Raw genomic sequence first — 24,647 nt, forward strand, 5'->3', positions numbered from 1 at the left:
TCCATTGGTCAAGATTTCTCTTGAACAAGGCCAGCGAGGTGCTCTGCCTCACATGTACCGGGATTTTGTTCCACAGCATAGGGAGTCTTTGGGTGATGAATCTATCCCTCCAGCACGTCCTATTAATAGCCGTGTCGAGGTTTAAGTCTCCGCCCTTGTGGCTCTGATGGATCTAGATTTTTGAGGTGAAGCATATTCATCAAATCTGGGTTTGACATGGCCTTGTATGTTAGGCAAAGGTCACCTCTGAGCAAGCGGTGGCGACTGAATAGAGCTGGAGTTCTTTCAGTCGGGCAGCATAGGACAGATTTTTGAGACCCTTTATCCTTTTGGTGAGGAACTTTGTGGCCTCTCCAGCTGCTGCAAGTGTCGGGTCAGATACATTCCGAATGGGGCATTGTACTCAATCATTGGTCTGATGAGTGATGAGTAAAGGGAGACTATGACCTCCCTTGATCTAGATGAGAATCCCTTCATGATAAGGTGGGCAATGTAGAAGGACTTCCTAACTACTTTAGCTACATGGGTGTCGAATGACAGACTACTATCAACCTGGGTCCCCAGGTCCCTGATAACTTCTTCTGTGCTCAGTGGATTGCCACCTATTTGGTAGCTAGGGTAACCTTGTTTTTCCCGAAGGGTATGACTATGCATTTTTGGCATTTAACTTTAGGCCGTGGCTCTGGCACCAGTTATCCGTTTCTGTGAGACCCTTCTGAAGGATATCTGTGTCAGATGTGTTTTCTACTATGGCGCCAGTTTGCAGTCATCTGCAAACTTTGTCAGCCATAACCCTCCTGTGTTTGCTTGTACTTGGAAAAGTAGATGCCAAACAAGAGTGGGCCCAGGACTGAGCCCTGTGGGACACCACTTGTGACAGGCTTTGAGTCTGACATGGCGCCAGCAACTCTGACCCTGTGGGTTCTGTCACTCAGCCAGTTTGCAACCCATCTTGTGATGTATGGGTTAACATTTAAGCTGATGAGTTTTTCAATGATACCCGAGTGGGGTATTGTATCGAAGGCCTTAGCCAGATCGAGGTAGGCTGTATGGACTGCCTTTCCCTCATCAATGGCTTTGGTGACTGTTTCAAAAAGTCAACCAAGTTTAAAAGGCATGATCTGCCTTTGACAAAGCCAAACTGGGTTGGATCCAAAGTCTGCAAATTCCTATGTCTTTATTTATGAGGTCCATTATGATCCTCTCCATGGCTTTGCAGATAAGGCTTGTCAAGCTAATGGGCGGTAATTTCCAGGGTCTGTGGAGGCACCGCCTTTGTGAAGTGGGACCACAGTTGCAGTGCACCACTCCTGGTGCGTATCCAGAGGTAAGACTTTGATTAAACAGCTGTCCTAGCTGTGGGTTTAATTCCTCATTGAGTTCGTGGAGCACACAGCCGGGGACACCATCGAGTCCCATGGATGCTGTGTTTTTGCTTTGGAGAGAGCAGTTCTCACTTGGGCTGGAGATGTTTGGGGGCTGCACTCATTTGGTATAGATATCTCTCCTTTTGGGGAGGGGAGAAGTTTGCACTGAACCTGTCAGCCAGTATGTTGGCAATGTCTGTAGGATCAGTAATCTTCACATCATTTTGAACTAGTTCTGAGCATATCTGGGAGTTTCCTCCTAGGTTTCTAACATAGCTAAAGAAGGCCTTATGATTGTCTTTTGAGTCTTTAGCTATTTTTCTCTCGAAATTTGCTTTGGATGATTTTATGAGAGCTCTTAGTTTTTTACTTATAGTGATCAAGGGTGTCTTACCTTTTAAGGATTTTGCTCTATCTTGTAGTAGCTTCCTCCTTTTGTTGTAGAGTTTGTTTATGGCTGGGGTCCACCAGACTGGACGCTTGCCTTTGGTACAAAGAGTCTTTGTTTTGCTTGGGATTGCCTTATCCATGCAGTCCTGCAGGTGCTGGTAGAAGGTGTTTGCAAGTGATTCAGCGGCTTGAGTATTGTTTTCCGCCGGCTCGGGGGCCTGAAAGGAGACCACACTAGTCTTTAGAAGTGTGAAGTCGGCTTTTGAGAAGTTCTTTACTGTGGTCTTTTTTATTTCAGGTGGGGGTGGGATGAGGACCTCCAGCGAGATTAGTTTGTGATCTGATCTCACCAGTGAGGGGTATACTTCCGGTGTTGAACATTGTGCTCCCATGTTCGTGATGATGAGATCAAGTATGTTATCTCCTCTTGTGGGGATGGTGACTAGTTGTTCCATGGCATTTGAGTTTATGAATTCCAGGAACTTTTGGGCTAGGGTGTTTGGGCTTGAGTAGTGTTCCCAGTCTATATTAGGGTAATTGAAGTCACCTAGTATGATGGTGTTTGGTGATACATTTATCCCCTCTAGTGTTTTCAGGAAGGCCATGTGAGTTTCCTGAGTTTGTGAGGGTGGCCTGTAACATGCTACAATTTGCAGAGCAGTCTTGCCTATGGTTAATTGCACCTGGATGGTCTCCGATGCATCGTGCGTTGCCACCAGTCTTGAGGTGTGGGTGTCCTTGATGAATATGGATACCCCCCCTCCTTTCTTGGTATTGTCCGGATTTTGGGGCCGGAACGCATGATATGAGGTATGGACCCTCTCTATGGTCTCAGACTACAATATGTCTTTTAGAATTGCAGGGATGAAGTCCACCTGATCCTTGGGCACTACTGGGATGCCTATGCACTATGAAATCCTTTGGGACTGTAATTTGTAACTTTTTTTAACTAATGCTTAAAATAGTATTTTGTATACTAACAGTTCACACCCATAGCTCCTTATGGCATCCAGACCTTTTTTGGGCCTGGCTTCTTTAACTAAGTGGCCTATGAGCTAATAATAGGTAGTAGTGGAAAGTGCAAAAAGTTTTTAACAAAATGACACTAAGAGGTTCAGAACTCAATGATCCTAACAAACAAAGAAGGCTAAAACCCTTCAACTTTCTCGAAGGGTAGAAGATGAGGTGGAAGCCTGGCTCGGTCACATCTGAGCTTTCTGGGTCTTAGCCCTGAGGGTCCACAGGCTTCTCTTTGGTGGTCTTCCATGCCATCCCTTTTGATCTTGCTGTTTCTCCCTTGACTGGGTCTGTCACTGTGCAGCTTAGGTTATCAGGACCATGGTTTAAGTTAATTGTTGTGAACTTAGGAGCTTGGGCTTGAAAAAGTTGCTATACAGTCTGCAAATCCTTGCCGTTTTCCTTCACTTTCTTCAAAGCTCCTTGACTATTGGGTCTAAAGAAGAGATCCTTACCCTGAGAAGTTCTGTCTTTACATGGTCTGGAAGGGACAGAGTCCTCAACATGGCACATCTCCAAATAACAGATCCTGTAGCTGCTTCCCTGCATGTTGCATCCACTGCTTCATAACCACATTTACTGGAGTACTTGGCAACATGAGAAGAGAGGTCACAAAGCTCAAGCATTTCCTGCTCCAGATTCTTATCTGGTATCCCCCTCTACCCTAGGCCTCATCTTCTCCAACAACAACTGCTGGCAAGAAAGAATATGGTACTAGCAGAGCTAGACTTTGAAAGAGAAGTTTGAAGAAATATACACAAATATACAATATTTTCATCTAATTTATAGAGTTCCTGTCACTGGGAACAATGATCCTGGATGGAGCCAAAGTTTCTCCTCTGATAGAATCCAGGGACACCACAGATGGAACAACCAAAATATTTTTTTTTTATAAAGGACCTTGTGGAAATTCTTGAACCTACAGAAAAGTCTGGTTTCCTTGCAGCTGGGGTGGGGGGTCTGGCTCCATTGATGCAGTAGTACATACATTCTCCAAGACATCTATCATTAGAAGAACAGCTAGCAATCCAGGATCGGACACACCCACGTAAGCTCTTTGTCTGAACTTGGGCACTGAATATTCCCTAATCTCCCCATTTAAGAACTTCATTCTATGAAGTCTCCAAATGATAAATCCAATGGTTGAAAAGCAGAGAAAAGGGTGGTTTTAATACTTGATTCATAAGCCTCAAGTAGAACAGATGTGACCTGTCACTCGTTTAGTCAGGATGAAGGAGATGAACATTTGTGGGTTCTATTCAAGCAGCTTTATTATGTACAAGCACATCAGAATTGAGGCTTAGTAACTAATCTATAAACAAAATATCACACACATACATGTTCACACTCTGGCTGCACTCAAAATGGCACTGAAGTTAGCACGTGTTTGCTATTTATATGCACATACTGTCCTTGAAATGCTTCTTAAAGGTACAATACAGCACACTATTCTACATCCTCCCTCTTTGAGAAATGAGTCATGCATTATTGACTACATTCATTAACATGCAATTGATACAAAATAATTCTTTGTCATGCAATTATACAGAACTAAATACATATATATAGAATTACGTCCAGGTTGCTGTATATTTCACACTAGGTCTGGAAATATGACCAAATTGTGTGACAGACAAATTAGAATTAGGTCTAGCAACTGGGGTTGTCTCTGTTGAATGTTCAACTTTATGGACATCATTGGGAATGGAAATAGGAGTCCAGACATGTTCTGCAACAGGAACATTGGATTGATCTGAGATCTAGAGTCTGCATCACAGCAACAATGCTGCAATATCGGTTCTGATACAGGAAGAAGATGCCTGCGATTTCTCCTGTACTGCACACCCTTAGATTTCACAAAGTACGATCTCGGCTCTGAACATATACTTGTAACTTGACCAATCCAGTCAAAACCTATCGCTGTTTGTATCCTGTCTCTTCTTCTTTCAATGGATAAAGAAATCTACTCGATTTGTCATAACTGGACTTCTGGAAAGAACGCTTTCCGAATAACTGGGCTTTGATTGCTCTGTTGTTTTTAGCTTTAGGCCTCAACAAACTGGAACTGATAGGCAAGGTTGTTCTGGCTTCCCTACATAGAAGTCTCTGAACAGGTGAGCCAAGTATATTGTCACGGGGTATGTTTCTGAGATTGAGTAAATTCAAAAAAGACATCAATATTGTCACACTTTGACTTCTCTAGTAATTGCTTTGCACTCTGTACTGCACAGTCAGCTAGTCCATTTGAATATGGATATTCTGGACTACTAGTAACATGTACAAAGTCCCATTCTTTTAGGTTCATAGGTAGGTACTAGGCTATCTGCCCGAGGGCATTTATAAGCCTAGCCAGAGTGTGTCAGCTTTTGCCGCCCCATTGATTAATTAACTGAGCCTCTGTCAAGAAGAGCTGATCCCAGGGGTGTATTTTCTGTTACCCATCCACTCGTTAAGGATTCTCTTGAAGAGCGTTAGTGAGGGGCTCTGCCTAACGTAGTTAGGAATTTTGTTCCAAAGCATGGGAAGTCTCTGTGACAGGAATCTATCCCTCCAGCATGTTCTATTTATTGTTGTGGCGAGGTTTAGCTCACTAGAGCACGTGGCTCGCAGTGACTTGGATTTCTTTAGGTGGAGCATGTCCATCAATTCTGAGTTGGACATGGCTTTGTAAGTCAGGCAGAGATCACCTCTGAGTAAGCGATATGCCACTGAGTACAGATGGAGCTTTTCCAGTCGGACTGCATAGCACATAAGTTTGAGACCAGTAATCCTCTTGGTGAGGTACTTTTGTGGTCTTTCCAGCTGTTGGAAGTGTCTTGTGAGGTATCAACCCAAATGAGGCATTGTACTCTATGATGGGTCTGATGAGTGACGAGTAGAGGGGCACTATAACCCTTTTATTTCTAGATGCGAACACTTTAGTAATTAGTTGGGCTACATAGAAGGATTTCCTAACTACTTTGGCAATATGATTGTCAAAGGAGAGATTACTATCTACTGGGTCCCCAGATCTCTTATTACCTCTTCTGTATTAAGGGGCTGCCACCTATGTGGTAATTCATGGGTGTTTTGTTTTTCCCAAATGGGATGACTATGAGTCAATTATGGCTCCCAGTTTGCAGTCATTGGAGAACTTGAGCCATAGTCCTCCTGTGTTTGCCTATGCCGAACAGTAGGGGTCCCACGACCGAGCCTTGTGGGACACCACTTGTGACTGGTTTACAGTTGGACCTGGAGCCCACTATTCTTACCGTGTGAGTTCTGTCTGTAAGCCAGTTGGCAACCCATCTCATGACGTAGGGGTTTATGTTCAGGCTGGTGAGTTTTTTTATAACTCTCGAGTGGGGAATTGTGTCAAAAGCCTTGGTGAGGTCAAGATAGGCTGTGTGAACCACCTTCCCCTCATCTATGGCCTTGGTGAATGTCTCGAAGAAGTCAACCAGGTTTAGTAGGCATGATCTGCCCTTAACAAAGCCGAACTGGGACGGGTCAAGTGTTTGGAGGTTCCCAATGTCTTTGTTAATGAGTTCCATGATGATGCGCTCCACAGCCTTGCAGACCACACTAGTCAGGCTTATGGGGCGATAGTTACCAGGGTCAGTTGTGGCCCCTCCTTTGTGGAGCGGAATAACTGTTGCTGTGCACCATTCTATAGGCACTTAGCCTGTGGAGAGGCTGAGGTTGAACAGTGTGTTTAGATGGGGTGTTAGTTTGTTCTGTAGTTCGTGCAAGACACAGCCTGGGACACCATCTAGCCCCATTGATGCTGTGCTTTTGGCTTTTGAAAGGGCTGTTTTTAACTATACGTCTGTGATTTCTGGGACACTACACTTTTCCGGTATTGTTGTGGGCCCTTTTAGGGGTGAGAGGGGGGTGAAGTTTGCACTGAATCTATCTGCCAGGATGTTGGCAATATCAGTAGGTTCAGTATATTTTGTGCTATTTTGCACTAGCTCAGTGCATATCTGCGAGTTGCCACTTAGATTCTTCACATAGCTAAAGAAGGCTTTGTGGTTATCTTTTGAATCCTTAGCTAGTTTTCTTTCGAAGTTAGCCTTGGATGATTTTATGAGGGACCTTAGTTTCTCACGGATACTGATCAGGGATGTCTTTCCTTCTTGAGATTTGCTTTTTTTTCTGAACTAGTTTCCTCCTTCTATTGTATAGCCTATTTATGTAAGGGGTCCACCAGACTGGTTTCCTTCTCTTAGGGGAGTGAGTCTTGGTTTTGCTAGGGATGGCACGATCCATGCATCCTTGTAGGTGCTCATAGAGTGCATTTGTAAATGTTCCTGCATCTTGGACACTGTTATCCTTTAGCGCGGGGGCTGTGAAACTTACCACCTCTGTCTTAAGTAAGGTGAAGTTTGCTACAGAAAAGCTTTTCACTGTGGTTTCCTTGGTTGGGGGTGGTGGTGTGGTGTGGACATCCAGAGTGATTAGTTTATGGTCTGATCTAACCATTGACGGGTTGACCTCCAGTGCGGAACACCTGTCGCCCATGTTGGTGATGATCAAGTCCAACATGTTTTCACCTCTGGTAGGGGAGTTTACCAGCTGATCCAGGGCATTTGAATTGATAAAGTCCAGGAAGCGCTGGACCTGGGAGTTTGTACTGGAGTAGTTTTCCCAGTTAAAGGTAGGGTAATTGAAATCGCCCAATGGGTGTTTGGTAGGACCTTCATGTTTTCCAGTGTCTCCAGAAAGGTGGAGTGGTGGTCCTGGGTCATGGAGGGTGATCTGTAGCAGGCCACAATTTGCATTGCAGATTTGCCCGATGTTAGTTGCACATGGATGATCTCAGAGGTATCATGCTGTGCCACTAACCTGGAGGTGTAGGTATCCTTGATGAATATGGATACACCCCCTCCTTTTGTGTTTCGGTCCATGTTCTGTGGCCGAAATGTGTGGTATGAGTTGTAGCCCAGTAGTGCTGAGGTGCTCTGTGGAGCCTTGAACCACGATTCAGTTACTGCACAGATGTTGACATCCTCCATACTGAGGAGTGCTTCGAGCACGTGCATTTTGAGATTTAAACTTCTTGCGTTGAGTAGCATAACCCTCATTTTTTTTATTTGTGCTGTTTACGGAGGAGGGTTTGACTTTTGAGCCTTTCCTAAAACAGGCACTATGGGGGCAGCAAGAGCCTTGGCCAGTATTCGAAAGCCTAGGGATGACAGGTGCAAGCCATCTCTTGCAAAGCAACGAGGCTTGTCGAGCATGTCGTCCCAGGCTGACAGACACTGGATCCCCTTTGAATGACACCAGAAGCTTAGCCAATTCTTGAAATTGATCATTTTTTCTTTATACTGCGGTATCATTCCTGGTGAGGGCAGGATGCTACTCAGGGTCAGGATCATACCCGCCTGGGCTACATGATCAGAGAGCTCTTCCATGTCTCTTTTCATGTAGTCCAGGGAGGTACGTCTCAGGTCATTCACACCAACATGAACAATGACAGAGTCATATTTGTACTTGTTCTGGAGTGACCTGAGTGTTTGTGTTGTGTGGCGGATTCTGGCTCCCGACAGGCAGCTAACAGTAACCTTCTCCTTGTCCAGCCTAGTGAGTGGGATGTCAGTGTGCCTGACTATAGAGTCGCCTATTACTAGTGTGTTAGGTATGTTATTTTGCCTTAAGGGCTGTGATTGTGCAGCACACTGATTTTGTGTTTTATGCGTTGTCTGGTTTGTGACGGGAGGTGCAGGTTTTTTGGGTGTCTGCTTTGGAGGTCTCTGATGCTTTTGCAGGTTTTTATTTAGGGCCTCTGAGTATGATTTTGTGTATTTGTGTGTATTTTTTTGCCAGTGCTGGTTTAGTATGTCTATGTGAGGCTGGAGGTGTGGTGCAAGTGTTAACCTTCTCCTCATGACTGCCTGTTCCAGTCTTGGGTGGAGAGAGCTTAGCCTCCAATTTAGCTATATAAATGCATCTCTCGCACATGTTAATGTTTTGTGGTAGGAGGAGAGGGTTGCCTGTGTACATGAGGCAGTTGTAACATTGCCTCAGGATACCCAGGTTCACCAGCTGGACTGGAGAGTATATCTGAAATTGCCCTTTGGTCATGCCTGAAAAGAAGGGTGAGCTGCTTAGTCACTTGGTTGTTGAGGGGTGAATAATGAGCCTTGCCCTACTGGGCAATCAAGTGTCGGGGTATATTAGTGCTTGCTATTAGGTCTGAGCAAGTGCTGGACTGTAGGATGCTTTTTAAGTTCTTACGTTGAGAGTTAGACTACTTCAAGGGAAAAACTGAAGAGGAGACTTGGTGGAGCCGGGAATAATTTAGCCCTAGCTAGCCGGTGCTGCCCGGACGTGCAAAACCGTGCAAATGCGTTTTTTACAGTAGGGAAATGAAAGAGATAGAAATTAGCTCAAAATGGACTATAAACTACTAACTTCTGGGCTGGAACCACTCCTCCAGGGACAGATGGCTGCTCAAAGCTCCCTCTCTTCACAGGTGAATAGAGAAACCTCCTCCTATCCAAGTAAGGTAACTAGCCTGGAAACTGGACTATACTAGCTTAGAAAGGTGGGAAACCAGGAACATTTTTTTTAAAGATGAGACAAAAACAGTACAAAGTACACTTAAAACAGCTTTAAAAGACTACAAACAGTAAAAAAATAGACTTAAAACAGCTTTAGATGACTACAAGCAATCAGAAACAAATTACCCAATTAACCAGTAAAAAAAAAATCTCAAAAATGAGTCCTGTTCCTGTAGTCTTCAATCAGACATGTTCTAACTGCACACTCCTGCCACTGGGGTGCAGGGGAACCTTCTCCAAAAAAAAGAAGGCTTGGATTAGTGCTCAAGTTATACAAACAAAGCTAGATTCAGCAGGCCTGAATCTAGTTTATGCAACAGCAAACAAGGCACACCAATTTCAGTAAGAAACAGTTCAAATATGCAGGCACTATAAGCCTCTAACCAGAAATTCTCAGCTCAGAAGGGCAGAGTCCAGCCTCTCCTCCCACAAGAGTGCAGACCACAAACCTTCTTAACGTAAAATGACTGGCCTGAAGCCCAAGTACTTAAACCAGAACTAATACACTTTTAGAATAAAAGACACTGAGCCTTCAGTCAGCAGTTCCCAACTTAGAAGGATGTAAGCTACCTGTCCTGCCACAACAGTGCAAACCACAAACCTTCTTAATGTAAAACAACTGGTCTGAAGCCCAAGTGCTTAAACCAAAAGGCTTAGAATGATACCTACACTAAGTTTTGCAGCTTTCTGAAACAACTGACTGGTAAATTGGGTACCATTGTGAGAGATAAGCTTCTGTGGATGTCCATGGACTGAGAAATTACATTTCAACTTGGTGATGACAGCAGTGGAAGTTGGGTTAGGTAGTAAATCAGTCTTAAACCAGTTTGAATAAGAGTCTACCAACACTATATAATGGTGACTGTTCCACTCGAATACATCAGTGGCTACTGTTAACCAAGTTAGTTCAGGAACTTGACTTAGCTGAAGTGGTTCTTTGTGCAAATGTGGTTTAGTACTATTGCATACTGAAGAAGAAGAAAGTACTTTATCAATGTCTTTTGCTACAGACGGCCAAAATACTAGTCCTCTCAACCTTCTTTTGGTAGCTTTGGAACCTGGATGACCATGATGCAAAATCTGGATATATTCTTGTTGTAAGGAAGCAAGAGCAACAATTTTAAGACCTTTGAAAATAATGCCATCTTCATCAACATATCTTCTCTGTAGGGAAAATAAGTCTGTGCTTCAGATGGTACACTAGATTGCTTTGATGGCCATCCAACATTAATGCAGTGAGTGAGTTTTTGCAAAACTGGATCAGACTTTGTATAATCTCTCAAGCTCATCAAATCTTGTGGCAGAAAAATAACGCACTCTCATGACACTGAAGTCAAAATTCTCTGTGTCAAGCTGTTCCATTGTATTTCTGGGCAATCTGGATAAGGTATCAGCGAGATAAAGAAGTTTGCCTTTTCTATAAACCAATTTGAAGTTGAACTTTTGCAATTTCAGCATCATTCTTTCTAATCTCGCTGGAGATGAATGCATGGGTTTCTTTAAAATAGTAACTAGAGGGTTGATGATCAGTTTCAATCCGAATATCTCGACCATAGATATAATCATGAAACTTGGAACATGTAAATACTATTGCCAAAAGTTCTTTCTCGATTTGAGCATATTGGATTACAGTTTGGGTAAGTGTTCCAGATGCTTAAGCTACTGGTCTGCCTTCTTGAAGAATAACTGCACCAAGACCAAATTTTTCAGCATCGCAGGAAAGAGTTACTGGTTTACTGACATCGTAGTATCTTAATGTAGGTGGGGTGGCAATTTTCTGATTAAGGTCTTCAAATGCTCTCTGGTGCTGTTCTAACCAAGATCATGCAACATTTTTACATGTTAGCTCTCTCAAAGGTGCTGTCAACTCTCTGAAGGCTGGTATAAACTTGCCTAAATAGTTGACCATACCAGGAAAATGTTCTACAGCTTGAACATTATTCAGTGCTGGCATTTCAGGAATGGCTGCTTGCTTGGACGGATCTGGTCTCAAGCCCATACTTGTAAACAAATGACCTATATATGTAACTTCTGGATGTCTGAATTTGCACTTCAGAAGACTGAGCTTTAAGTTCACTTCACGTGCTCTGTCTAGAATTTTCTTAAGATTTCTGTCATGCTCTGTGTCACCATTGCCTTCGACCAATATATCATCTGCTATTATGGCACAGGGATAACCTGAAAAAAATTGCTCCATTGCACGCTGAAAGACTTCACTTGCAGAATTTATTCCAAATGGCATCCTGAGGAATCTATATCTTCCAAATGGGGTACTGAATGTAGTCAGTAATGAAGATTTGCGATCAAGCATCACTTTCCAAAATGAACTTTTTGCATCCAAAGACAGAAAAAACAGTGGCATTCGGAATTAGAGTTGCGACCTCTTCAACTTTACGCATAGGATGATGCGGTCTCTAATGTTTTGTTCAAATCTCTTGGGTAAATGCATATTCTGATTTCTTCTGAGCCTTTTTTCCTGAGCAGTTACCATGGACAATACCCATTCATTTGGTTCTGTAACTGAACAAATTACACCTTGCTGCACCATTTTATCCAGCTGAGCTTTGACTTTATTCTGCATAGTTATTGGAACTGTTCTTGCTGGTCTGACTAGTGGACTGATCTCTGGGTCTAACTTCACAGAAAACACAACTGGAATTTTGCCCAACGTGACATAGAAAAGATCAGCATACGCTGAAAAAACAGAATGAGTGAAGCTGGAACTGGGACGTGTATATTTAATGAACTTCTTTGGTAAAAGAAAGCAGATTCATTCTCAAACTGTCTCCGAGACCCAGTAATGACTGCACAGGTCTTTGAACTACATAGAATAGTAAGCTGTAGCAGTTCCTAGCCAAATAACATGAAAGCACTGCTAAGCCTTCAATTTGAATTTCTTCACCTACATAAGCAACAAGTTTCGCACAACTGGCCACATTTAGTTGCTCACCAACTCTCACGTTAGCAAATGATGCTGATATAACATTAAACTTTGAACCAGTATCTACTTTAAGCTCGGTGGATTTACCATTGATCTGGACAGTACAAAATACTTAATTCTTTGCCAATAAATCTACTGCATCAGTCTTTTCACCAGTTACTGATACACCATCCATATAGAAAGTAGATTGCAACCCTACTTGATCAATTTGCTTTTTCAAATGACCCTTCTTTATAACAGTGTCAGGCTTACTTGATTTGTAAAACTTTTGAAAATTGTTCCATTTTTTACACTTGTAGCATTGCTGACCAAATGCTATGCACTCTTCTCTTTTAGACGAATGGTTTGCACCACAGTTGTGACAGTTAACAATAAAGCTTGACTTAGGTTTTGCTGATTCACCCTTGTACTACACTGAGCATGCTCTTTTTACTGAGCTAGTCTTAAAACTTGCTGGAAGACTACGTGTTTTACCTGGGGAGCCTGCAGGGGTGGCAGCTGTCATGTGCTTAAGCCTGCTTCTGCTACTCACATGTTGCATGCTGTCTACATTTGCGCTGGAGCCTGCTGAAACCATGCTCTTATCACTTACAAGCATATTTGTGTGCCTTTCTGTTACTTCATGGATTTGACAAATCTGAATAGCTTTGATCAGCATTAAATAACTGTCCCAAAGTAAAATCTTTCTCACTATAGCACTATTAATATCACACACAGACATGTCCTTTATTAATTCATCTTTTAAATCCCCAAACTTACACATTTTAGCTTGGTTTCCCAGGTCAGTAATACAGGCTGCAAAAGTTTCTCCTGGCTTTTGATCTCTTGTGTAACACTAACACCGCTCATGTGACATTAATCGGAGGTTTGCAAATTTCTCTGAATTTGCGCTTCCAACACTTGGTGACCTCCCTTGATTCAGCCTGTACAACAATATGACGATTTTCCCCTTCACCTTCATATACTGCTGATGCCTATACAAATGAACATTCTCTTTCAATGGCCTTTGACCCAGCTAGGTTTAGCAAAATGAATGCCCTGGTGCATACATCTTTGTCAGAATAAGCTGCTTGTAGGAAAATACCATACTCTTTCTCAAATATTCTGATCAAATACAAGTGGACCTGGTCTGCGAAATGCCTCTGCCATGTTAACATATACCAGTGAAGGTTTGGCAAGTATGCACGAATGCACACACACCAGAAATTTATATCAGTACTTGTTACTATGCCCAATAGCACTACAAGCCTCTGAATAACTGAACTTTGCGGAATAAATTTCCTGGGCACAATAATACTCTTGACATCACTGAATTGTAAGAAATCACCTCTTATCAGTGTAAGAAATATTTCAAAATAACTGCACTGTGTGAATACACTAGGCAGAAGAAGCTCAGACTAAGAAACATTTTGAAGTTACTGCACTTTGAGAATAAACAGTACACAGCACACTGAAATTTCCCCAAAATGGTTATACTTTGCTAAATAACTCTGTACAGTGCAAGAAACACTCTGTAATGGCAGCTCTCTGGAAACAGACACATCCAGCACAAGAAACTTTTTGAAATGGCTGTATTTTGCACTTTATGAAATAGTTGCACTTTGCACACATCAAACTCTTCGGAATAAATGCACAGCAATAAACATGCACTGCAAGCACTTTTACACACTTTGAGATACTTCAAATTAATCTAGTTATGCCCTAAATAGCTTCAATCATACAAAATAGTAGTTTATGCCAAAAAACATGCAGTTGCCTAGCTTTATGTATGTTTAATGTGCCCCTTTGCCCTTACTTATGTTAGTTTTTCTCTTTTCATTCCCGTTATACTTTCTTTGTGCTCGTGTTAACTCTAAACATGCTCGTTTTGCAATTCCGAACCCTTTATGTGCTTTTCTGATAATCGTTTTATCAAATATGTTAATTTTGAACATTTTGTTTAATTAATAAACTTTTTATGGTTTTCGCTTGCTTATTAAACGTCTCCATGCTATTCATTTGCTTAATGCTTTCTGTGCCCTTTTAATGCTCCTTTTTATCTTTTTTATAAAATAATTCGTTCTTGCAAGTATTCATTACCTTTAGTTCGTTTCTGGCCCTTTTTTGCACTCTGTTCACTTAGTTTACCTTCACTGTTAACTATGCACCTCGTGGCTCTGAAAAGCAGTCTATGGAATCCCGGTTCTGATACCATATCGCTAGTCTAGTCAGGATGAAGTAGACAAACATCTGTGTGTTCTGTTCAAGCAGCTTTATTATGTACAAACACATCAGAATTGAGGCTTAGTAACTTTAACTTATAAACAAACTAGCTATCACACACATACATGTTCACACTCTGGCTGCACTCTCAAAATGGCACTGAAGCTAGCAAATTCTTGCTATTTATATGCATGTGTGGTCCTTGGAAATGCTTTTTAAAGCTACAACACAGCACACTATTCTACATGACCCAATTAAGCCAGTTCAGAAATCAGAATCCTCAAGCTGAACTTCCACTGTGCTCTTTTTCTTAAAAGGGTCCCTAGATTCCTCTGATATTTCTACGTCTGGGTTTCTAAGTTTCAAGAAAGGAGGCACAAACTTCATCTGGATAAACACAGGAAATGGAGGAAAACTGAGGCAAGGTAGCAGGCACTGGTCTGATTTTGGGTATCTTGTGCCTCATGGCTTCAGGTACAGGTACCTTGGAGGCCATGGGTCATGACAGATGGACTAAGACCCCAATCCTGTCTCCAGGAATCCCCCTACACGCTAAAATCCTAGAGACTATGCCATCCCCTCTATAATGGGGATTCAGACTACTAAAACTGACAGGCCTCCGATCTCAGGAGGTAAAGCACAGAAGGTGGGTCTGGGAGGACATATGAGATAACAATGGTGTGGTGGCCTGCACAGTGGTCATACCAATTGTTCTGGCAGAGACTGACACCAAGGTAGAAGGTTGCAAAATCACCTCTCTGCTCCAGACCCGGAGAACTATCCAAAAGGACATCCCCATATGCCTGCATATCACCCTTAGTCTCTTCTCTAAGTGCCTTTTTTTTTTTTTTTTTTTTGGTGGAAGGTTCCCAGAGACATTGAGTGACATTGTGGCAGTACGACACAAATTATATGTCCTTTTCTGTGAACTTCTGGACAGTTTGACACTTTCTTCATATTGTCCTTGGGTGAAAATGGCACAACGTGGGCAGTAGTTCTGGGCTAAAGCAAAACAAAGAGAAAGAAGTCTTTGTGGGGAATCTGCTTCAACATGCACAATACATACAATTGTTCACCTTAACAAAAATGCCTGAATCAAAACCACTGTCAGAAACGGACATTAGGTATTTTAGACTCAAACAATAACATAAGAAAATTCCACTATGGAGTACTTATATGGCTTCTGGAAGCAAGCAAACTTATAACTGTATGGAATATACAGCTGCACAATAAGAAAAATCTGAATATGGCATTAGCTAAAGCACCTCTGATACCACTGACATACATCTGTCCAGGTGGGTGGGCCTTGGCCAAAGTCCTGGAGAGGATACAGCTTTGTAAATCAAGTCAGCCAGTTAGGCTACCTGGAGACAGGACTGCAATGGTGAATACAGTGATGAACATCAACATTTTCTTTTGCCTACAAAGTCCAGAAGATTTAAACACTTGCATGGAAATGTTTACACAGATACTTTTATACTCCAAGCAGAATTAAGAGGATTTTCCCTCAAGTGGAAAACAGATGTTGGAGATATGAAGTGAATAAGAAAGGAAACTGATTAGACAGAACTTCTGAGAATGTTTGGAATAATCCATATTTAAGGATTCCTTATAGAATGTCCTGACACAGTTACTGTTGGGGAATCACAGTAAATTAACTAAGAAGATGATGGTAGTGAGTTGGTGCTAAAGTTTAGAATTGTCACATAGTAAAACCTTATTAGGTTTAAGGTTATAAGTAGGCAAAACAGCAACTACATGAAAGTGGAAATCAAACATTAAACCAGCTGTAAATGAAGTACTGTATTTTATCTTCTTTTGGCTGTTCCTGTCAGGGGTCATCACAGCTGATCATCCGTTTCCATTTTTTGCTGTCCACGGCATCTTGCTCTGTTACACCAACCACCTGCATGTCCTATCTCACCACAACCATAAACCTTCTCTTAGGCCTTCCTCTTACCTGGCAGCTCCATCCTTAGCATCCTTTTCCCAATACACCCAGCATCCCTCCTCAGCACATGTCCAAACCAACGCAATCTCGCCTCTCTGGCTTTGTCTCTAAACTTTCCACCCTGCTTGTACTCTCTTCTTCACCTGTCTTCTGCACTCACCATTACTCTGAACTGTTGATCCCAAGTATTTAAACTCCTCCACCTTCGCCAACTCTACTCCCCACATCCTCACCATTCCTCTATCCTCCCTCTCATTCACACACACATATTCTGTCTTAGTCCTGCTGACCTTCATTCCTCTCCTTTATAGAGCACATCTCTACCTCTACAGGGTCTCCTCCACCTGTTCCCTACTCTCACTACAGATCACAATGTCATCTGCAAACATCATAGTCCACGGGGACTCCTGTCTGATCTTGTCTGTCTACTTGTCCGTCATCACTGCAAATAAGAAAGGGCTCAAAGCTGATCCTTGATGTAATCCCATCTCAATCTTAAACATGGCTGGGTTGAAGTACTGTACTTTGTAATGGAAATAAAAGAACTAGAGTTGGGATCACCAAGGATAAATGAAATAATTTTCATAAGAATAAATGGGGTTTTGAAAACTGTCTATATACACACACAAAAAAATATTGCTCTGATGACTAAATTAAGTAGGTTGGTAGGAACTGAAAAGTTGATGAATTTGTTCTAATGCACAAGAATAGAAGAACAAAGCTGTGATGGAAAGTGTATGTATAAAACAATGGAAAATGCTGCTGTGATATTTTTTTTACAGTTATTAATGTATTTAAATGTGTTTTGCACATTAACAATGTAATAAATAAATATTTTTAAAAAATTCCTTTAATGTTTCTGCTGTAAAAATATCCAGGAAAATTAGATTTATGAGCCCTTTCTTCTACAGCTAGCTACTGGGAAAAAAAAAAAACTTCCTTTAAAAGTATGATGGTCTGACACCTCATCTTCGTTTTTAAAAAATCTGTTTGGTCAGAGGGTAAGTCCTGAGTTAACTTCAGCAACTACATGCACAGATGCAACGTAAACTATGAAACCAAGAAAATAAATTATTGCCAACCGGTGTCCTGCATTATGCAACACAGATAATGATATGGTACAAGACAGAATGTCCAAATGCATGCAAACAGATCTAGGTAGTAGTAGTTATGGAATTAAAGGAAGGATCATGAAGTAACTGGTTATAAAAGGTAATGTGTACAGTGCTGTATTGGAAAAGAATTGTGATGTGACATTTCAAAAGCTTTCAATAATGTTTGTCATAAACAGACAATTTATTTTACGTCATTATGGATTTGGAAAACAAATTAGTATTGATGTATGAAAATTCTAAATTACACTTATTGGTAAATGGGAGTTTTGGAAGTGTAATAAAGGACAGAAAAGGACTAAGACAAAGCTGTCCAATGAGTTGTATTATATTCAGTAATGGATATGCTACTGTAAAAACAATAAAAAGGTGTTAAAGAAGTTAGAAGTAGCAAATGGAGTTAAACCACCAATAGTAGTGGCATACACTGAGGATTTATGTTAATGGGAAACATGTTAGATAAAATACATTATTATAGAAGTATAACAAAATCTGAAGGAAAATTGGATTTTAATTGAATCCAAACAGAAGTGAAAGACTGGGAGGAAAAAGGTTACATCTGGAGGAATTTATTTTAAAGAAACATACATTTCTGTGCTACAATTTGTAAGTGGTAAAGAAAGAGAGAACTAAGAAAGAAAAATTAAACAAAGATAAAGCAGTTAATATAAGGAAATGTTTCAAGGCACCTTCTTAAAGAAATTATACCTGGTAAAGGGACTTTTGATGAATCATTTACTTAGGAGGGTATATATGCTTGTAGTGGAGATATAAAATGGAATAATACATTTAGAATTTAAATTTTTATATGAGTCATGATTAAAGAAAGAATAAGAAGTTTAAAGGTACAGGATATGAAATGGGATGACGTAACAGCCAGACGGATTGAAACAAAGTTAAGAAAAGCCTCAAACTGGAAAACACCAGGTCCAGATGCAGTACCTAACTTTTGGTTAAAAGTATTAACATCTTTGCACGAGGATTTAGCCATGAGTAAGAACTATTTATATGTGCACCCCGAACAGACACCACACTGGCTAACAGGCAAAACAATGCTCTTACTTAAGAGTGAACCTGCAAGCTACCCTAAAAATTATAGACCAATAAATTGCCTTCCAACGATGTATAAACTATACATGGGAATTGGCGCTAACAGTCTACAGTCACTTAAAAGAAAACTCAATTATGACAGTAGAACAAAAGGGCAATAAAAGAACGTCATATGGAGCAAAGGATCATTTGTTGTTAAATAAAGTTATAGTGGAGAACTGTAAAAAGGGGAAGAATCTAAGTATAGCATGGAGTGACTACAAAATAGCATTTAATAGTATCCCACATTCAGGGATAAAAGAGTGCTTAAAAATGTTTAAGATACACAACACTGATAGATTACATTACAGTAACCATGAAACTACGGCAGACCACTTTGCAATTAAGCCATAATAAAGAACAGATTATTATCCCAGGGATAAAGATTCAAAGGGGGATATTCCAGGGTGACTCTCTGTCACCGCTGCTATACTGCCTTGCCATTAATCCATTAAGCTATTTACTTAACAGCTTGGGCCATGGCTATAATTTGGCTCCTAGAAAGCCACAAAGTCTAATGACTTCTCATGTTCTTTTGTCGATGATTTAAAACTGTATAGCTCATCAGATGAGGAACTGAAAGCACAGCTACAGGTTGTCAGAACTTTTTCAGATGATATTAGAATGTCATTTGGTCTTGATAAATGTGCAAAAGCAACCTTTAAAGCAGGAAAACTGCAGCACCAGGAAACATCAGTTTGGGGCAAGAATGCGATATAAATGAACTTGAGCAAGAGGGAGTGGAAAAATACTTGGGAATTGATGAAGAATCAGAAATAAAACCTGAACAAATATGAATAAAACTCAGTAAGGAATACTTCAGAAGACTTAAATTAATCCTAAGAACACCATTGACATCTAGGAACAAGATCCAAGCTATAAATCAATTTGTCCTTCCTGCCCTACCAGTTTTAGAGTGATTGACTGGCCCCAAAAAGTGTTGGATAGATTAGATATTAAAACAAGAAGGATGCTTCATGTTCACCAAATGATTTATAAAAATTAGTGTAGACAAGATTATACATTCCCGTTCTGAAGGAGGGATGGCCTCCTTGAAATTGATTACATGTATAGATCTGCAATCGTGGGACTCCACATATATCTACTGACCTCACAAGATCCAAATGTAGTGAAAGTTTTGAAACATGAGTAGAATAAATCTAAGATGCCTTCTCTGCTTAATTTGGCAGAAGCATATTGATGTCAAGCAGGAATGGAAATCAAACCAGAAGTAGATAAAAACCAGGCAGCAACTGAATGTGCCAAAAAACAAAAGAAAGAACATAAGGTGAAAGACCAGATGAGAAGGCAAGAAATGTGGAAAAAACATAAATATAGTTGCAAGTATAGAAAACTTCTGGAAGAGCCTCATGTTGATCAAGAACGAACACATGAATGGTTAAGGAGAGGCAAATTCAAACCAAGAAATGAAAGGTTAATATGGGCAGCTCAAGACAGATGTACGCTAGTTTACAAAGTCCATTGAACATGTGGGAGAAACAGACAAATGTAGGTTTTGTAAAACCAAACTAGAAACAGTCGCATACCTTGTTGCTGGTTGTGACACACTAATGGCAGAAGGACTGTGTACTGAAAGGCATAATAATGTGGCAAGACTGTTGCACTCGGGATTGTGCAAACATTATGGTACTGAAGTGGCTGAAAAACACTGGAAACATGAGCCACAAAGCATCATAGAAAATGATGAAGTTTACATCACATGGGATCACCCATTACCAACAGTCAAAAAGACAGATGCTAGAAAACCAGATATGGTGGTCCAAGAAAAGAAGGCAAAAGTAGCATTGATCATTGAACTTGCCACCCCCAATGACTACAGTGTCTTGCATACAGAGAGAGACACAAAGTCATAAAATATCAGGATCTGCAGGCAGAAACGACAGCAATGTGGAAGAAAGACACCCAGACAGTTCCAATAGTAGTAGGAGCAATGGGACTTATAAAAAAGAATTTACAATCGTATTTGGATATGTTACCAATACATGTAACTCCATACGAACTGCACAAGGAGTCATTACTGGGCACATTGTGGGTGCTGCGGAGCACTGCTGTCTGACATCAAAGACTGAAACAATACTAATTTCATGAACTTTAATCATACTTTGACTTAGAAATGGGGTCTATTCCCACCATGGTATTAGAAACCCAAAAGACTTGGAGAAATTAAAAAGTCAGTGTCTTTGGTCAAGAATTCTGGATACAGTCAAATATAATTGTGGGGGTCCAAAAATCAAAGACAATTTTTTAAAAAATGTTAATCTAATTCACTTAAAATGTGAATAGAACAACATGGGGTCTATATCACCAAACTGAAAAGACCTGTAATCGAACGGCATTTACATCGAAAATGTCAGTCACTGAAATTGCTCTTATGGGGGGGCTGTGCCCCCCCCCCCTGCTAATTACATATACCAACTCCAAGATAGCACCATAGTGAGGAAAGAGCAAATTTTCCATTCTTCACTGTACCGCAATCTCACTATGAACACCTCGAATGACTGCCATTTTCAATGTAAATGCAGTTCGATTACGGGTCTTTTTGATTTGGTGATATAGACCCGAACAACATGTATATTCCGCAGAACAACATCTATGAAGCTCTAATAATGTCGCATAATTCACAGGCTGCAACTATCAGTAAATTATCAGAAACTCGAGGTAAAACATGAGACAAAATCAAGGACAGGTGAATAGTTGCATTCTGGTCTGAATGGTTGAGATGATTTACTATGACATGAATATAGCTGATTTTTTTTTTTTTTAACAAGCAAACCTAAACAAATCAAACAGAACAAAAATGGCTACTTTACTATTTTAGCGGCTCTAGTGTTCAACCCATATGTAAAAATTGCATGGTGACTCATTTGAAGGTGTGTTCTTCCTACTTGGTTTCCGTGTAGAAAGAAAGTACATTTTGATACGGTGCACAGAGACTTTGGAAAAAATTGTTACTTTTTGTTTTCTGAATGTGAATGTTTTTACTTACTGTTCATCTTCTCTGTGTCCTGTTAGCTGTTTTCTGACCATCACTAACTTTACTCTAATGTCAGGAATACGCTGGATCCGCTGCATCAGCTCTGCTATCACCTGTAGAACAAAGAATGACCATATACATAATTAATTGTTCTTGGACGGATGGAGTAATACTAGCACCAAATTAGTGAATGCATCCTACTCTGCTGGCATTTAAATACTTTTCTTTGATATGAGCCAGGACTACAGTACCCAAGCTACAACAAGCACAAGTGTTAAAAGTAAAAGCTTCTAGGAAAATAAACTGTGACATATCTGCAGTATATTACAAGTACTGGTAAGACCATCAATCAGATAAATTTCCATCATTATCTGGGCAGTAAGCAGTTGAGAATTAAGCCACAGCATTCCAAAACCAGACCCTCACTTATCCCAGAAGAGTTATCTCCCCCTTTTACAGTTCTGTGTACTGTAGTACAACTTTCTTTTCCCTAAAACAGTATACACATTTTAAAATATTTAGAACAAACATCTTGAATTGGTCCTATTTCTGGCTTAAATGCAGAGCATACAACTGAATTGAGTAGGCACTTTAAGAAAATATCAGTTTCATAAGCACTGTTTTTACACTTCACTGCAACTGTACATACAGTTTAAGACCGTAGTCAATACCAGGTTTTACTTCATATGTTTCATCTTCAAAATACAAGCTTATTTTTTCTCCAAGCCCTTAAAAGGTGAGCATATAAGAGCACATTTTAATTTCATAACTAATATAGTGATAAACTAATTTTCACTTTCTTGACTTTTGAAGCTACCAATTAAAATATAAACATTGTTGTAAAGTACTGCCCTGGCAACTCAAACACCAAATAACTGGACAGGAGTGTAGTGCAGCTCAGAAAGTACAGCTGTGTACACTTACCATAAATGTAAATGTTCGAGTGTATTCACTGTTGCAGTCATCACATTTGGGTTATCCCTGCCAGGGTAGCCCTCGGCCGGCCTGAATATCAGAGGCTTAGAATTTCTGCGTCAGTTGCTGTCACTTCAGGACTGACGTCAGGTCGTCAGTAGTATAAAGTAAGGCAGCAGACACCATTACATCAGTTTTTCTTGCCCTGTCAGGAGCCCCCAAGTGGGAGCCAGGCTCTGGTGGAAGAACCCCACTAGTAGAAAGTAAATACCAAAATGTCCCTTGTAAAGAGAGAGAGAAAGAAGAGGGGGATGCAGGGAGAGAAACCAGGACTGCAAAAGTGAATACACTCGAACATCTACATTTATGGTAAGTTTACACAACTGTACTATGTTCTTCGTGTTTCACTGTTGCAGTCAATCACATCTGGGTTGATTCGCAAAGCTGAGAGAGAAAAAGGGTGGAGGAAGTCAAGGAGACTAGGGGCTGGCTAAGATGCCCTGCAAGACTGCAGTGACAAAGCCTGCCCTGGATTTGGAAAAGATTGGCAGGTGGTAATGTTTGGTGAAAGTGTGAACTGATGTCCAGGTGGGCAGCCTCCAGGATGTCCCTGGTGGGGACTCCTCTGAGGAAAGCTGCAGAGGTGGAGACTGCTCTGGTGGAGTGAGTCCTGACCCCCTTGGGGGGAGGCTTTCCATGTTGCTTGTAGCAGAAATGGATGCAGTGCGCTATCCATTTGGAAATTGTTTGTCTGGAGATGGCTTTGCCCTCTGCACCTGCAGCAAAGCTAACCAGCAATTGATCAGACTTCCTGAATGATTTAGTCCTGTCTAGATAGAATCTGAGCTGTCCGTGCACATCTAGGGAGTGAAGGATCCTTTCCCCCTTGTTCTGTGGGTTAGGGAAAAGGGTGGGCAAATGAATGGATTGGTTGACAGCCACACTGAACACCACTTTGTGCATGAAGGATTGGTTAGTCCTGAGGGAAACCCTGTCAGTATCCAAGATAATGAAGGGCTATACAGCCATGAGTGCTTGTAGCTCGGAGAACCTTCTGGCTGAAGTGATGGCCAGAAGAAAAGCTATCTTCCAGGAGAGAAATTTTAACTTTGCTGAAGATGCTGGTTCGAAGGGGGGCAGGGTGAGCTTTTCCAACACAAAGTTAAGGTCCCAAGCTGGGGTAGGTGCTCTTCTGGGTGGTCTCAAGTTGCTAGCCCCTCTTAGGAATTGTTTGATCAGGGGGTGTGAGAAAAGGGGCTGCTCAGTGGGGAAATGAGCAGAGATTGCAGAGGCATGAATTTTAATAGAGGAAAAAGAGAGACCACTGTGTAGCAGGTCAGCTAATTAATCCAGGATGGGATGGAGGGATGGCTGTGCCATATTGGCTCCCTTAGCCTGAATCCAGAAGCAGAACCTTTTCCATTTGTCAGCATAAGACATTCTAGTGCTAGGGCATCTGGCCTCACGTACAACATCCAGAACCCGTTTACTGAGGTTGGCAGATTGATCAGTAGTTAGGGAATAAGCCAAGCTGCCAAACTGAGGGTCTGCAATTGGGGATACATGAATTCTCCTTCCCTCTGGGTCAGGAGGATTGGGATCTGAGTGAGATGCCATAGTGGCAGTGGGGACAGGCTGCACAGCAGTGAGTACCAGTGCTGGCGAGGCCAGTTTGGAGCAATAAGAATTGTCATTGGTTTTTCCTCCCTTATTTTGAGCAGTACCCTGGGAATGAGAGGAAGAGGAGGAAAGGCACAGACCGATAGACTGACCCAGGGGAAGGACAGGGCATCCACTTTCCAAGCCATGCAGTGATGCTCCCTGGTGCAGAACTTGCTGAGCTGATGGTTGGTGTGGGAGGCAAAGAGGTTGACTTTTGGGGTGCCCCATTTCTGATTTATTTTGGTGAAGGTTCTTTCGTCTAGCTGCCACTCATGTGAGTCCAAAAGATTTCTGCTTAAGTGGTCTGACAGAGAGTTTAGAGAACCTGGCAGGAATTCTGCTAACATGTGGAGTTGCATGGCAGAGGCTGTGTGCCAAAGGGTCATGGCCAGCCTGCATAGAGGGTAGGAGTGAGTCCCTCCCTGCTTGTTGATATACCACATCACAGTGGTGTTGTCTGT

At 41.4% G+C, this 24,647-nt stretch overlaps 1 protein-coding gene across 3 annotated transcripts in view; it reads right to left on the bottom strand.

Annotated features, from left to right (window-relative positions):
* FHIP2B (FHF complex subunit HOOK interacting protein 2B) overlaps window positions 1-24,647 on the bottom strand; it is a 1,026,346-nt gene that overhangs the window by 119,279 nt on the left and 882,420 nt on the right. For all 3 annotated transcript variants that reach the window (XM_044082952.1, XM_044082953.1, XM_044082954.1), the window contains one exon: window positions 21,622-21,722. In XM_044082952.1, coding sequence (XP_043938887.1) covers window positions 21,622-21,722 — 101 coding nt within the window. The remainder of the gene's footprint in view (window positions 1-21,621; window positions 21,723-24,647) is intronic.

This window comes from Protopterus annectens, chromosome 9.part0, assembly GCF_019279795.1.
Source record: "Protopterus annectens isolate FY-2018-M chromosome 9.part0, PAN1.0, whole genome shotgun sequence".
In the NCBI taxonomy this organism is placed as follows: Eukaryota; Metazoa; Chordata; order Ceratodontiformes; family Protopteridae; genus Protopterus; species Protopterus annectens.